The 16606-nt window shown below is 36.0% G+C and overlaps 1 protein-coding gene across 1 annotated transcript in view; it reads left to right on the top strand.

Moving 5' to 3' along the window:
• LOC150095903 (small ribosomal subunit protein mS37) overlaps positions 1–14281 on the top strand; it is a 32994-nt gene extending 18713 nt beyond the window's left edge. Inside the window, exons 2-3 of the mRNA XM_090409414.1 lie at positions 8001–8119; positions 14064–14281. Coding sequence (XP_090265540.1) covers positions 8001–8119; positions 14064–14177 — 233 coding nt within the window. The 3' untranslated portion in view covers positions 14178–14281. The remainder of the gene's footprint in view (positions 1–8000; positions 8120–14063) is intronic.
• Positions 14282–16606: the final 2325 nt, after the last annotated feature.

The following is a 16606-nucleotide window of genomic DNA, read 5'->3' as shown; positions in this document are numbered from 1 at the left end:
AAGTAATTGCTTTTTATTGCAAAATACCAGACAGAAGAAGAATTTGTGCAATGTTGAAATTTTTATTTTTACTGTATCCTCTTTATCATCACCCTTAAGCAATGGAAATGTTTTTATTTCTTTATTTGGTATCCTTGTACCCCAAACATTCATATAACCAAAAAGTACAGAAGTTTTTACTTCACAATTTTCATTAGTGGGTAGGTTAAAGGATCACATGCATATAATATATATATATATATTAAAGATACCAAGCTATTTTATATATATATATATATATATAAAATAGCTTGGTATCTTTAACATATATTATACAGGTAAAAAAAAAAAAAAACTTTCTATATATATATAGAAAGTTTTTTACCTTGGGTATATACTATGTTAAAGATACCAAGCAGTTTTATAAGCTAGGTTTTAATCTTTTTCGCAAGTAAGCAACAGACAAATAAGTCAAGTTTGCGCCTGCACATAGTGCAAGGCTCAATGTACAAGGGTGGAAATAATGCCAAATTTTGGTGGAGGGTAGTGGTGAGAGGATGCATGAAGGTATCTGTCTGTATGTGTTGTCTTCCTAAAGATTGAAATTTTAATGTTATCAGAGCACCTGGATAGTTTTATGTCTAAAAAAGGAAGACAATTGTTAACTTCTATCTCATAGGTGAATTTGATCTTGTGATGAAAGTTATTTAGATGATCCAAAAAAACTGAGGTTATCTAGGCCATGTTCCCATATAAGAAACACATCATCGATATAACGGAGCCAGATTTTAGGTTTTAGTGTGACCGAACAAATCGCTTTTTCTTCTAAGTCTTCGAGAAATATATTAGCTAGTGCCGGGGAAAGCGGACTATCCATAGCTAGTCTGGAGTTTTATTTGAAGATCTTGTCCTTGAATCTAAAGTAGCCTGAGTTGACACAGTGGGTAAGGAAGGCAAAGAACTTCTTTGATAATTTGCTCTTGAGAAGAGTGAGAACCTCCTGGGTTGGAACATTTATGAAAAGCGACACTATGTCGAAGCTTGCCATCAAATCTGATTTGTTCAGTTTGAGCTCTTTGATCTTAGAAACAAAGTCAGCTGAATTCTTTATGTAAGAAGAGGATTTGCCTGTGAGGTGTTTTATGGAAGAGGTGAGATAAGTAGTAAGTTGGTAAGTAGATGCCTTCAACTATTGGTCTTAAGGGAGTATGGATTTCGTGAATCTTAGGAAGGCCGTATAACCGTGGGATTAAAGGATGAACGGATCTGAGCGAAAGGCAGATGTTCCTAGGTAATTCCGAAGTTGATTTTAAAAGATTGTTGGTCCTGTTATGAAACTCCCTTGTGGGGTCACTATTAAGCTCAGAGTAAGTATCTGTCTCTAGTAATTCAAGAATTTTATTGCAGTAGTCCGTTTTATTCAAGATGATAGTGGCATTTCCTTTGTCAGCTGGAAGGATGATAATATCTTTATTCTTCCTCAGTTTTTTTAATGGCTAGTCTTTCACTATGCAAAATGTTCAGAAGGTGGTTTTGCATTATTTATTGTGAAAATAGCTTCCATCCGTAGTAGGTTTGCATCTTGGGTTTGGAAGTAAGGAAGCAATTTTTTCTATCTTAGTGAGAAAAATGGAAGTAGGAGCGAGGACGAAATTGAGACCCTTTGCAAGAACACTTTCTTCCACTGATAAGAGGATATGTGAAGATTTGTTTATAACTACTTTTTTAGAAAAGGAGGAAGCATAAGTAGAAGAGGAACGATCCTGTGTACGTCTAAGAGAATCAAACTTTTTGATAAGTTTAAGTCTGTTTGCATTTTGGGATCTTGAAACCAAAAGTGCACTGGTTTCTTTTCTGTTGTTCCATGACAAATTGTCTAAAGAAGTCTCTAAGCGGTTTTCTAGTGAAGTCTTCTTGGTGAAAAAAGAAGCTAGACTGCATTTAGTGTCTACAATACGTTCTGAAAGAAGTTCCAGTTTAGCCTTGTGGTAAATTCTATGTCCCCAAGCTGTTTTGATGGATTCTTTGAAATCAAGAAAATGAGGTATGATTGAATAGCACTTACATCTTTTCAAGAAGATCAGTCTGTTGATAAAAAGGCCAGTGTTTCTGAGAGTTCTTTGATGAGATGTTGCGACATTTCGTCATAAAGAGTATGAATATTCATATGCAGATTTACTCAGTTTAACAACATGTTTATTAATTTAATTTAAATGACTTAACACCGAGATAATAAATAATAAGGTTTAATGAGGACACTACTAGTTCGTTGGTAATCCAACTTCAAGTTTCAAAGTACAAAGAAATATACAAAATAATCTGACAGAAACATTACATAATGACAACAACTTCTTCTTCTTCTTCTACAGCTTCTCCCACTTAAGTGGGGTCACTGTTTGTTATGAGTCTCCTCCACACCTTCCTGTCTTGGGCTGTCACCACATCCAAGTTCTTCATCTTCAAGTCCTCTTCTACCAGCTCCCTCCATCTCTTCTTTGGCTGCCCACGCTTCTGCCTTCCTTGCACATCCATCTGCATGACCCTTCTTCCCACATATTCGTCCTCCCTCCTCATCACATGACCAAACCATCTCAACCTTGCCTCCTGTATTTTTGCTCCTAAGTTCGTAACTTTCACTGTTCCCCTGACATAGTCATTTCTCAGATGATCCTTTCTGGTCACACCGCACATCCACCTAAGCATTCTCATCTCTGCTACTTCCATCCTGCTGATGTTATTTTTCCTCAGGGCCACAGTTTCTATAGCATATGTCATAGCTGGCCTCACTACTGTCCTATAAATTTTGCCTTTCAGATTGATCGGCACCCTCTTATCGCATAACACTCCAGCCATCTCCCTCCAGTTCCTCCAACCCGCTTGTATCCTACATCCCACTTCCTTCTCAGCTCCTCCATCTTCTTCCACTGTTGAACCTAAGTATCTAAAGTCTGTCGCCTTCCTTATGACATTTCCTTCCAGCTCCAGATCTGTCTCCTGGCCACCGCCCACTGCACAACACATATACTCTATCTTACTTCTGCTCGGTCTCATAGCTTTCTCTTCCAGTACTTTTCTCCATCTTTCCAGTTTAGTTTCCGCTTCTTCTCTTGAATCTACACACAGCAAGATGTCATCTGCATACAACATTGTCCAAGGTGCATCTTCTCTCACCTCCTCTGTTACCACCTCCATCACAATATTAAACAGAAACGGACTTAATGCTGACCCTTGATGCAAGCCAACTGTTACTTGAAAACTTTCTGTCTGTCCCAAACAGGTCCGAACACTTGTCTTCACATTTCTGTACATTTCCCGCACCAACCTGAAATATTTCTCCGGCACCTTCTTCTCCCTCAGACACCTCCAGACTTCTTGCCTTGGCACTCTATCGTATGCTTTCTCCATATCAATAAATACCAGATGTAGCTCCCTTTGTTTCTCTCGATATTTTTCCATCATCTGTCGTAACCCAAAGATAGCATCTGTTGTTGATCTACCAAATTGAAGCCAAATTGTTCCTTTGCAATCCCACCTCCTCCCTCAATCTACCATCAAGAACCCTTTCTAGGATCTTCATTGTGTGGGACATCAACTTTATTCCTCTGTAATTTTTATAGTCTTGTGCATCCCCTTTACCCTTGTAGATGGGAACAAGAGTACTCTCCCTCCATTCCTCGGGTATATTTTCCTGTTGGCAAACTTTCATGAACAGGTCCCACAGCAGGTCAATTCCCTCTTCCCCCAGTGCCTTCCATGCCTCCACTGGAATTCTGTCGGGGCGCACCGCTTTTCCATTCCTCATCCTCTTCATGGCCTCCGTCACTTCCATTCTACTGATGTTCTGCACCATCCCCTCAGAAGGCTGCCCATCTCCTCTATGAGTCCTTGCATTTTCCTCATTCAAAAGTCCCTCAAAGTATATTTTCCATCTGTTTCTTATGTCCACATCCCTCCATAATACTCTTCCTTCAGCATCTTTGATCTGCCTCACATATAAGATGTCCTTAGCTGCTATATTTCTACATTTCGCTAGTTGGTAAATTTTTCTCTGTCCTTCCTTTGTTTCTAATTGATCATACAGATCTTGATATGCCATGGCCTTCGCCTGTGCCACAACTCTCTTGGCTTCTTGCTTTCTCTCTTTGTACACCTCTCTGTCCTCTTCCACTCTTGACTCATCCCACTTCTGCTTTGCCTTCCTCTTAGCTGTCACTGCCACTTGTACATCATTATTCCACCACCAACCCTCCTTCTGCTCTCTAATCTTTCCAGATGTCTCACCAAGCACCTCGATTGCACAGCTCAGGATTACTTTTGAATTATGTTTCCACCAATCTTGTCCACTTTCCAGTCCATCCGAAATCCTCTCTAACACTCTCTCCCTAAAACGATTCCTCACACTCTCCTCTTTTAAGCGAAACCACTTAATTGTCTTCATCCCATGGCAACTAGAAGTTCTTATCTTCGATCTTATTTTAAAGTCTGTGCACAGTAGTCGGTGTTGTTGTGCTACTTGATCTGTTGGAATTACTTTACAATTTGTCACAACCTTAAGATGTTTTCTTCTAGTCAAAATATAGTCAATTTGTGAGCTGTTGTTACCACTTCTAAATGTTATCAAATGTTCTTCCCTCTTAAAGAAAAACGAGTTCACAATTGCCAGATCAAACGCTACTGCAAAGTCCACAACCCTCTCTCCTTCCTGGTTCATCATTCCCACTCTGTGGCCACCATGCACCCTTTCACAGTCTCTATTCTGTCTTCCTATGTGCCCGTTCAAGAGTCCTCCAACAATCACCATCTCATTTTCTTCCAATTTCCTCATTTCTTCATCTAACACGTTCCAGAACTCATCTTTTTCCTCTGCTGTACAGCCAACTTGCGGGGCATATACACATAATACGACCACCCGCTCTTCTCCAAGACCCAATTTCATTCGCATGATCCTGTCGTTCCTTCTACCCACGTCCAGTACTTCACCCTTCATTCTGCCACACACCACAATTCCTACACCATTTCTTCCCTCGTTATTTGCTCCAGAGTAGAACAATTTATATCCATCTCCCAGTTCCTTTGCCTTTCCACCTTGTCTTCTGCACACATAAAATGTCCAACTTCCTCTTCCTCATCATGTCTGCCACCTCTCTTCCTCTTCCAGTCATACTTCCAACATTCAGTGTTCCCACTCGCAACATCCTCTCCACCTGCTGGGCTTGCTTCTTTAACCGCACCCGGCCTTGATGCAGTAGCCCTCGTCCACTTCTCACAGCTGTAGGGCGATGTGGCTGCACATCGCTTAAGGGGTACGCCCTAGCCCTTATATCATTTTCTCTTCGACTCATAATCATAGTTTGAGTTGGCACTGAAGTTTTCCGACCGGATGCCCTTCCTGACATCAACCCTTGCATTTATCCGGGCTTGGGACCGGCACCTATTGAAGCTAGCTTGCCTCCTTCGGTGGCTGCATAAGACGAAATGACTTAGCAAGATAGGAAAGACTCACCCCTAGCCCTCGAATACTCTAATAGCAACATAACGACAACAACAGATCTATTAAAAATCTGTAATACAGTTTAAATTGGAGTCCGCGCTACAGTTCCAGCTGTATGTTTATGCGTGCGAAATCGTGAGAACGCCAGCACTGGACAGCAGAGCTATCCATGTGGGTTGAATCTAGGTAATTTCTTTTGACTCAAGAATACGTCTTTCAAGCTCATCATAACATTTGTGAATATTAGAAGTTTGAGACCAGTCTATTTGATGTTGGCGGCCTTCATCAGAGTTTATAGAGAACCAGACAGTGAGAGCGCTGGCTCAGATTCTGTTATACGAAATGTCTCTTTTGTGCTCTTCAACCTGGAGAAGGATAGATTTATCAGTCTGTCCGTAGTAAGGTTTTCCACAATTACAAATAATCTTGTATACTTCTGGGAACTGAAGATGATGTTTTTCTTTAGGTTGACTAAGGAAGGATAGAACGGAGTTTAAGTAAAGTAGAAAAACATGTTTTGATGTTGACCTTTTTTAAAATTTTAGCCAGTTTGGAGGAAAGGGAACTAATGAAAAGCAAGGAGATGTAAGCTCTTGGGGTAGTAGAATCTTCATTAGTTTGTTGACAGTGAAAAAGAAGTTTCTCAATACTTGTTCTCTATAAACTCTGATGAAGGCCACTAACATGAAATAGACTGGTCTCAAACTTCTAATATTCACAAATATTATGATGAACTTGAAAGACGTATTCTTGAGTCAAAAGAAATTACCCTAGATTCAACCCACATGAATAGCAGCCTTAGCTACAGCTTGCCAGATTCACATAGGTCTGCTGTCCAGTGCTGGCGTTTTCGCGATTTCACACGCACGCATAAACATACAGCTGGAGCTGTAGTGCGGATTCCAATTTAAACTGTACTACAGTTTGTAGTAGACCTGTTGTTGTTATTATGTAATGTTTCTGTCAGATTATTTTGTATATTTCTTTGTACTTTGACTCCTGAAGAAGTTGGGTTACCCACGAAACTAGTAGTATTCTCATTAAATCTTATTATCTCAGTGTTAAGTCATTTAAATTAAATTTTTAAACATATATAATAAAAATAATTGTAACAATTTTTTTTTTCTTGATAGTACTCTAGAAAATACATTAATGATATGGTACGAGGCAGCTTTTGGCTTGTAGCTTAATAGACAGGTGAAAAAATAAAATCTGAAAATGGAGAATTTTGAATATAATTTGTACCAAAAAATTGAATTGTACGTGGGAACTCGAGCCAGTTTTTTTATTTATTTTTTATAAATTGCTTCACCATTTGCTACTTCATAGTAGCATGTCGAGTAGCATGTAAATTCAGCAGATAGTATTTGAATATGGTGTGGCTTACTGTGTCAAATTTTGGATGCCTGCTCTTAGAAATTCTTGATCAACTAGAGGTAAATAAGTAAATAGATCAAGCCTTGAATTACATTGCAACTATGGTATATAATCCATGGTTAATTGATGGGGTAAATATGTTACCGCTAAAGCTCGAAAGCCGTTAATGTGCACATTACCTAGCTAATCTGCAGATTAACTGATTTGCTCCGTTAACGTGCGGAATCAAGAGTTTTCCGCATTTTACCTAGGTAACGTGCACATTAACGGCTTCCGTATCGTTAAAGTTCAAAAGTTTGTATCTCTCATTTCCTTTCCCTACTCCTTCCCCCCTCTCCCTCCACTTTTAGTTTGGTTTTGCCAGTGTCTTGTCGTCGAAAGAAGATGTCGCTGCTGTAGAAATATCTTTACGTCAAACAGCAATAAAACAATCCCTTGGTACTGGGCAGGGTTTCAGAAAATGTAACTGTAAATCTAAATGTACCACAAATAGGTGTGCTTGTTGCAAAAACCAATTGCTATGTAATTCAAAGTGTCACCAATCTTTAGATTGCACTAATAAGTAAACAATTTTATCATATGTTTTGCAAATTCGTTTCCTTAATTGTAATAATATTTTAAACTGTTTGATTTTTTGTATTACAGTTTTTTAATTGCTGTTGTTCCAGTGAAGATCTTATTTTCACTTTAACGAGTGCCTAGTAGGTAATGTGCAGATTATCTAGGTAATTTGCAGATTACCTAGGTAATTTGAGAAATTAAACAATTTTCTGCACGTTAACGGATCACCCTAGATAATCTGTAGAATAACTGATTTCTGCACTTTAGTGGTAACAAATACACTAAATAGAAACTATAGCTCTATTTCTGAGAAAGTGAAAATTTATTGCATTTTGTATTAAGTGTATATTGTGCATTAATAAAATTCAAAAATATCTTCACTAATTTCATCTTGTGTTTCTATCTTGTCAAAGGTTTTCTTTCTTTCTACAAATTTTCAACTGGTTAATCATTACACCAATGTTACCATTCTAGAATTAAATAATTTTTTTTATTTTAAAATTTGTTTTCAGTTGTTATCACTTAAAATATATTTTTTACAGGTTAAATTTACATCTAATATAATTTCTTTTAAAATGCTGTTATGTTATAGATGTATGCTGTTTAAGTGAAATGATGGATCTCTTTGCTTGTTTGAAAAATTCTGAATTTAATCAGTCATTTTGTTCAAAGGAAATTTCCAAGTTCCAGAAATGCTATACACTACATATGGTGAGGATTGTTAACTTGTTTCTCATTAAAAAAAAAAAAAAAAGTTTTATGTTATAAATACATTTTAAGATAATAATATCATTACTAATAAAAAAAAAAAAAAGTGTGATGATGCTTTTTATTAGTGTGTTACCATGATCAGCAGACATTTATGAAATAAACACTCATTGCAGAAGCATGCTCTAATGTGGCAACAACTCTCATACTTCTCCATAACCTTATTCAGTTTGTTTTCACCACCTGCTCTAGAAAAACATTTTTGTACTCACCATGCCTTTATCAACTTCTGGGAATAGGCCCTGGTTCCTGTTTCCTTTTTTCCTACCTTTAGATCTTTTAAATTATCTTCATAATTAAGAGGGTGTGAAAATGTTCTAATGTCAACTTTTGTATCTTAAAACCGATGTCTCTGTTACGTATTTTGCAGCATTGAACATTTGCTAAAGTAGTTTGCCTCTGGTATCTACCTTGCACTCATGTATAAGAGTATATAAAAAAATGGTATCTGAACTGTAGTAGCCAATTTTGTTAAAAAAAAAAAAAAAAAAACTGCAGTTAATTAATCAGTTAGTAAAATGCTCATACAAATAACTGCATGACATTCCTTTTGCCCAAATGATTACAAATGCACTGCCATCATGCTTGTGGTACATCCACAATCACAGTGAATATTCTCTAAGAGAATTATTTTGCAAAAATTCTGCATACATATCACCTATTAGAGAGGAAGATGTATCACCAAGTGTGCTGGACAACAGTACCATTTTACATTTACAGAAAAGTAGTGTTGGAGATTGCTTCCTTCTGTTCTTTGAATGTTGTATTCTCATAAATGAGAGTTTCTATTATTGTGAACTCCATTACAAGTAATGTTTGTGCACTGTCATTGGGGGAAAAAAATGTAGCAGTGAAAGCGAGGAGAAAGGTGCACTAAACTAATGGTAAAGTTCCAGCTGCTTACCTATGGCCAAGATGTATTTTCTGGATATGAGATGGATATTTCATTGTGTAATGTTTCCCAGATTGTCATGCATGAAACATCATTATCAAATTCCTTAATTTATCCTCAGCTGGTGTATGCAATATTATGATAGTAATGATATAACAGTTTATATCATTACTATTATGATAGTAATGATATAAACTGTTATAGTATTGACTTTCTAGTCACTATTACCCTCCAAATTAATGTGTTATTTGTCACAACTCCAATACTGTCAGTTTTATAAGGTGCGGGTTTTTTTTGGTTTTTTTTACTAGAAAAATGTTGAAGAATAAACAAGAATATTTTATAGATGACTGACTAGTTTTATTCCCACTGAAAAGCTGGTGGCTTTGTCAGGGCTTATAATAAAGCATTAAAAATATAAAAACAGAAACACAGTTACACAAATGCCAAAAAATCGTAGAAGAAAATAAGATTCATCTTAAATATGAATGCAAAGTTTCATGCCATGCATTTGTCATCAGAAAAAAGACTAGCTGTGACTGTTGGCAAAACTGAAATTCTGAGATGTTATAGGAATTATAGGAGATTTGCAGATATCATTTAATGTAAGTCCTGTTCAAAGACCCATGCGAATGGATAACTAGTGGATTCTTTTAGAAGTCTGAAATTTTTTTCTAAATACAGTATATGGTGGAAATATCCCAGTTTACTGCATGGTTGGCCAGACCAGATCATTCTTTTGTTTATGCTCATCTCCAACACGTTCTTTCTTTCTTACCTCAAATCCATAGCTTATCTTCCCTATATGGGCCAGACCACATGAGCATGGTATTCACTCCCAGGTGTTTGTAAAATGAGGTACTGTCCTTAACAGAGCTGAAGAGGCTGTGTACAATATGAATCAGCATAAAAATCATTCTCATGTTATGGCTTTTGCTGATGTATATAACAGTGATTGAATTTCTGTACTGGATGTTCAGGTTATGGAAAGAGGGATGAAAACAAAATTTTGTCAGTTTTTTTTTTTTTTTTTTTTTTTTTGAATAACCATTTGGATCAAGTACCTGACATTCTGTCTAAAGTTGATTCGTATTTTGTAAAATTGAACAAGCTTGATTCTTGAGGGTGTAGATGATACACACCTCCAGAGTGACACCATTAACAAGTTTCTTAATCCATGAATGAGAGTTTACCATTTTTTTCTAGTTCCAGTGCAAAATTAATTGTTGGTTTAAAACCGTGGAGAGAATGAAATTGTTCTAGATTTGCGAGGTCATGTTTCCAAATAATGAAGACATCATCGACATAAGTCTTAACACGTTATCCACTGGAACATTAGTAAAGAGATTCATAAAGTTTTATGACTAAAAACAATATCTAGAAACCTAAGTAAATAAATTACACCAACTAATTTCGCCACCTAAAAGAGAACTGGCGGCTTCTTCAGAGCTAGACACATCAAAACAAATATAAATACAATGGTCACAAAGTTGATTAAATGCTGAAAAACTGTTGTAGTCATCCATTTGCCAGGATCAAGGATAAAAACCAAGGACAAAGGTGCCAAGAGAGAAGCTATTCAAAATGCTACAGTTATATCAAACAATACTTAGTCTTTGAGTCAGCAGTTAGAATAGAAGAAAGTACAGGAAGGTGGTCTAATGTTAAATTTGGTGTCAGACAAGGATGTACATTATCCTCTCTATTATTCATTATCTATATGGATCATATTATGAAGGAAAGTGGTATTAAATCTTATATCAAAATTGGAGATGATAACTCAGCTCTTTGCTTTATGCGGATGATGTTAAACTTCTAAATAAATCCACTCCAGTCTGCAAGATTCCCCGACTAAATTGAAAAACTATTGTAATAGATATGGTATTGAAGGTCAGCATTAAAAAAGACAAAGCCAATGAAAATAGATAGAAACATTGAAAATTTCAACTGCATTTTGAATGGGGAACCTATAGAACAAGTGAAACATTTCAGCTACTTAGGCACAATTTTTTTGTGAAGATGGTAAATTAAATATGGAAATAGACAACAGAATCAACAAAGCTGGTATGGTAGGAAGTCAACTTAAATTTATATGGAATAAGAGAGATGTATACAAGACAGTGTTCAAACCAATTTTAACTTATGGATCTGAGAGCTGGGTCAGAATAAAACACTTGACCAAAGACTAGAGACCACAGATATGAGAGTCCTGAGAAAGATTAGAAGCATGAACAGATGGCATCAATGGCAATATCATATTAAAAATAAGGATATTAGGAAAGAACTTGACATTGTCAGCATCCAGGAATGCATTAGCAGAGCTAATCTCAGGTGGTATGGTCACTTAAACAGAATGGGAGAGGAAAGATTAGCAAAACAAGTGTTCTCTGCCAGGTTGGCAAGAAAACGACCCAGAGGAAGACCAAGATATAGGTGGATTGATACAGTAAAAAGTGCCTTAGAAGACAGAAATATAAGATTGATAATATTGGAGTCTTGACAGGTAACAAACTGATTTGTTACCTGTCAAGGTAACAAATCAGTTTGTAATAATAAAAAGTTAATAAATAAAATAAAAAAATAATAAAAAGTAAAAAGTTAGTAATAATGTAAATTTCTCATGTAGTACTATCATATCCTGCACACTCCTTGAGGCTATATACCAGGAATTTGATGATAATATTAAGTGATATATGGAAATCTCTCAACGTTAGAGATGTCACTTGCATTTTACATTGTCGTATTGTTGGGAGTGGGGGAGGAGGAGGAGGATGTGACTGTTCATGGTTGTATTTACCTGTGTGTTATAGATGTATCTTTAGTTTCATTTGGTTGTCTTGTAACCAGGGTATCTGGGTATCTGTTGTTACTTACTATTTCTGTTGTGGATTGGATTGTTGGAGATTGGCTATTCAAATAGGAAAGGAAAATGTTTAAGGTGTCCAGAATATATGGCCAAATAGCAAACACATTGTCTGCATAACATAGCCTCAGTCTTTTTTGGGGGGGGGGGGGGGGGGAGTTTAGCATTCTTTTCAAATGTCTCCATAAAAAGTTTGCTGGGTGGCAGGGGGACATGACTGTACTCCTTTTGTAACCATTATATTTTCTTTGACAAAGAAAATAGAATGAGTTTGCAATCAACTGAAATCGGGCAGAGATATCTGGAGGAAATTCTGCTTGAATTAGATATAGTAAAGCTGTCTATGAGGGACATTTATGAATAAAGGACATTAAAACTGACCATTATTTTTTGAAGGAAATATGATGCAGACAGATTATGAAAGAGCAGAATTCTAGACATCAAAAATATCTTTGATAGAATTTAAAGAAATAACAACCTATTTCACTGTTAATTATTTGACATCATTAGAAAACAAGTGTAAAATAAACTCTGAAGACTGGTAAACCTATTTTTTTTTTTAAATCTAAAACAATCCAGAAAACAAAATCATACATGTGACATGCCTAGTCTCCTTTCTGTTTACAGTATTGTTTTGTATGGCTGACATCTTAGGTTAGAAATAAAGCAGTCGATTGTTGCTCTCTTTGATCAACTACTTTATTTCTAACCTTACACTGAGATCAATAAGTAAGATTTGTTTTTTAACAATGCCTTGTCTGCTATTGTCTATTTAATCATCTTCACATTGACTAAATAGCTGAAGTGTCATACTTAGTCTGTAGGTTCTTCATTAAAAATGTAGTTTCCCATGCTCTCCTCTCCTGCTTATTTTCATACCAAATTTATTAGAGCAGTTATTCAGTGGATCCTAAAGATTTATACTGGATTTTAGAAGTCTAACATCATCTGCATAAAGTGAACAGCTAAGTTGGATATCTCCATCTTTGATACTGCTGCTTTCCTTCATAATATGATGAATAACAATGGAGATAGTGTGCATTCTTGTCTTGCACCTGATTTTACATCAATCTTCTTGTAACTCCTTCAGTTCTAACCACTGACTTACAATATCAAATATATATGTACTATGTATTGTTACTTTACAATGTACATATAACTGTAGCTTTTTGAAAAGATTCTAACTCTTTGCATCTTGTCATATGTGCTTTTTCTAATTCTACAAAACTTAAAATACTGATAGTTATGTTCCCATGATTTCTCCACTGTATTAAAGTGAAAATCTAATACTGACCCAAACTAGATAGTTGTAGAAACATTTCAAATCGTAATCAAAAAAGAATTGTGTCCTAACAACCCAATGTGCCCTCTAAAGGCTGGAGTAACATTATTTACATCAAAGAAGGAATGCTTAATTTGGAAACATCACTAGACTTTTTCTTTGCATGATTTTTTTTTTTTTTTTAGAAATTTACTAGGACGTGTCTGAACTTATTAGTTCGGAATAAAACAATTGTAAGTCACACAATCAAATGATAAAAACTCGGTTTAAATATCCCTTGGAAGTGAGTCAACTAGTCTCTTGCACTGGTGGTAGAAAATAACTCAAGAAAATAGTTTTTATTCCTGCAGAATAGATTACTAATATGAGTATAGGAACATTTAAAAATTTGTGGTTCAGCATGTCTTCGTTGGTCTCACTTGTAAGAGTCAAACCAGAAGCACCCCCCCCCTTCCCCCAAGAAACCTGTAGAAAGCATTTATCATCATCAACAAATTCCTGATATGACTCATCAAATGGCATAATGATTGTTTTACATGTTTACATTTCTTCCAGAAAAGCTGGTGATAATGTAAACTAAAAATGACTGAAATACAAGATCTGACAATAATGGATTATTGTCAGATCTTTTATTTCAGTCTTTGTTCTAACATCATCTTTCCTCTCTTGTTCTTCTGTTTAATTGTGAACCTTTGATAAACTCTGCTGACATTAAATTTCTTCTTTGATATCTTCATTTTTTGTATGATTTTGCTAATTTTTCTCAAATGTTATATTTGTGGTCTCTGATTAACTGTTATGATGATGAGTTTTTATTTTACTTTCAATAATTTGTTATATTTATTTTCAGAAAAAAGCAGAAGAAAGGAAATCTAAATCATATTTGGTTCCTGGAGCTAAATTGAATGAGATGACATCACAACAACTCAATGAACTGTTACGGAAGTATCCCCTGCCCAAATAAAATATTTATTATAATTAAAAAAAAAAATTCGTTACTGAATTTTTTTATATTAAAGAAATGGTGTATACTTATTTATTGTTAAAGGACATAAAATTAATGATTTATTTCTGTAATTCATTTTTGCACCTTCACACTTAAAGAAATGGGTAAAGAACGTGTAACAAGAACACTAAGGATATAGTCAGATTTTCTTTTTATTTATACGAGGATTGTAAATAAAGTAGTGGCAGCATGTGCACAAAATGTAAAGTAGTTTATCAAGTCTATACAATTACATACCTTTAATGTAATGTTCTGCACGTGTTTCCAAATTTTTGGGGGTCACTGAATTTCATCAGAAGTGTATTACCTGTTGATATCAGTGATAGTGCAGACCTCTGAAGAGTTCTTTCATTTTGGATAAAAGTTGTAGTCATAAGGACTCATATCCAGGGAATATGAAGGATGCTCCAATACTTCCCATTGCCACATGTTTGACACATGACATCATGCATTGTTGTGCAACAAACACAGTGAAGAACTCGTGAAAAATTGTGGTCAGTTTCTTCTTGGTGCTCCAGAAATTGTTGATAGTACTGTGCATTAACAGTTTGCTCTTGGAGCATAGAATAATGAAGAATGACACCTTGAACAATGCAAGCGACTAGCAGCATGACTAACTTTGCTGGGTTCCTGGCAAAGTTTTTTCAAATGGAGTTGATCCTGAATGGCATCATTTGTTATATTGTCTCTTCAGTTCAGGCTCATAAGCCCTTGCCCAAGTTCCATCAATGGCCTACAATACAATTCAAGAATGCATCTCATTCATTTTTGTATCATTCTAGATGGGGCTTAGCAACTGCATATCTGAGCCATTTTTGCATCTCATTCAAGTGATGTAGAACAAATGAGCTGAAATTTTGCACATACCAAGCCTCTCTTTTAACCTGGCATTAGTAAGGTGGGGTGTCACAGACCCCAAAGATTTTAAATTGACTAACTTTTTAACAATGCATGGCAGTGAGTCATGCCTCAGTATAGCTTTCCCTCCCGTAACCCACTACTCGACGCCATAGATGACAGGCTGTTGCGTGCAAGCAAGTTTAGTGTGCTGGGGTCCACCAGACCCACCTTACCAAAAGTATGACTATATTTACTTCTGAAATGCAAGTTGTTTTCATGTATATTCTACTAAAATATTATCGTTACTGCTGTCTTCTGTATTTTTACATATCAACTATAAGCAAATACCTTTTTGTAAATTTTTAGAGGGTATTTTGAGAATAATATATTTTTTTTTTACCAGATGAGTCACGAGCAGGAAGAACAGAGGTCACATCAACTTAAAGATGATGCTTTGACAGACGAGGAGCCATTTAGCTCCTCGATGATAGTGAAATTGATTTAGAATTAGTCAGTAACCATGAGTCTGATACAGAACAAGACTGTGAGGAAGAATCCACTAATATTGATTAAAAAGATATGGTTTTCTATAACACGCTACATTATTTGTGTGGGTCTGTGGGACCTTACCAGTTACATTTCCCACCTCACCAGCGCCAGATTAAGATGTGCCAAATGGTGTAAAGCCCATCACCGATCAACCGTAAGGAGTCCCTGAACAAGTTCAACATGTTCATCTGAAATTGTATCATCCTGTACAGCAACTATCATCCAGGTGATCTCACCCCACACAAAATGCAGATCTTCTTGTGACAGCCTGGTACGGTAGGGTGCCATAGGCTTTCCTAAGGCCACGATAACAGTTGCTCGCAGTGTTACCTCATGCACCTAGGATCATTGTTCTATCTTGTGAACATACTTGAGAGCATTGCACACTAAGACATTGACTTCAACCACTTAACAAGCATCTTTGTGTGAAGACACAAAAGACGCTTGTTAGAATGCGTTGTGGCCTTGTGTAGTACATACAACTAGCACCTCTATCTGTCAAGAGTAACATTTGAATTACCAACTCTATCTCCTCACAGTGTTTACCACTACTTTATTTACAAACAAACAAGAAGGGAGATGGAATTTATGCAACTGTTAATGGACTAAATTATAAAAATATTTTATATTTATGTACTAGAGCAAGAGGTTTCCCAAACTTTTTTTTTCCGTGGCCTAGTTATTTTATACTTCATCTTCGTGACCCACTAAAATTTTTATGGCCAATAGGTAAAATAAAACGGATTTGAATGTTCACAGAGTTACTTACCGCGAACAAAGAGACTGTGAAATGGCAACCCGGACAGAGCACATTTTTTGTCTATTAATCATCATCAAATTCCTGCCATGTACCCTCAAGGGGTGTACAGGATATGATAGTACTACATGAAAAAAATTATATCATTACTAACTTCCTATCTACAATTTTCCTCCAAATCAGTCTGTTACTTGTCAAGACTCCAACATTATCAGATCTTATATTTCTATCGTCTAAGGCA

Source organism: Typopeltis vanoorti, chromosome 19 (assembly GCF_054136105.1).
Source record: "Typopeltis vanoorti isolate ZY-2024b chromosome 19, IOZ_Tvanoo_1.0, whole genome shotgun sequence".
Classification (NCBI taxonomy): domain Eukaryota; kingdom Metazoa; phylum Arthropoda; class Arachnida; order Uropygi; family Thelyphonidae; genus Typopeltis; species Typopeltis vanoorti.
Note: the sequence above shows the minus strand (reverse complement) of the source record. Positions and strands in the feature narration are given on the sequence as shown.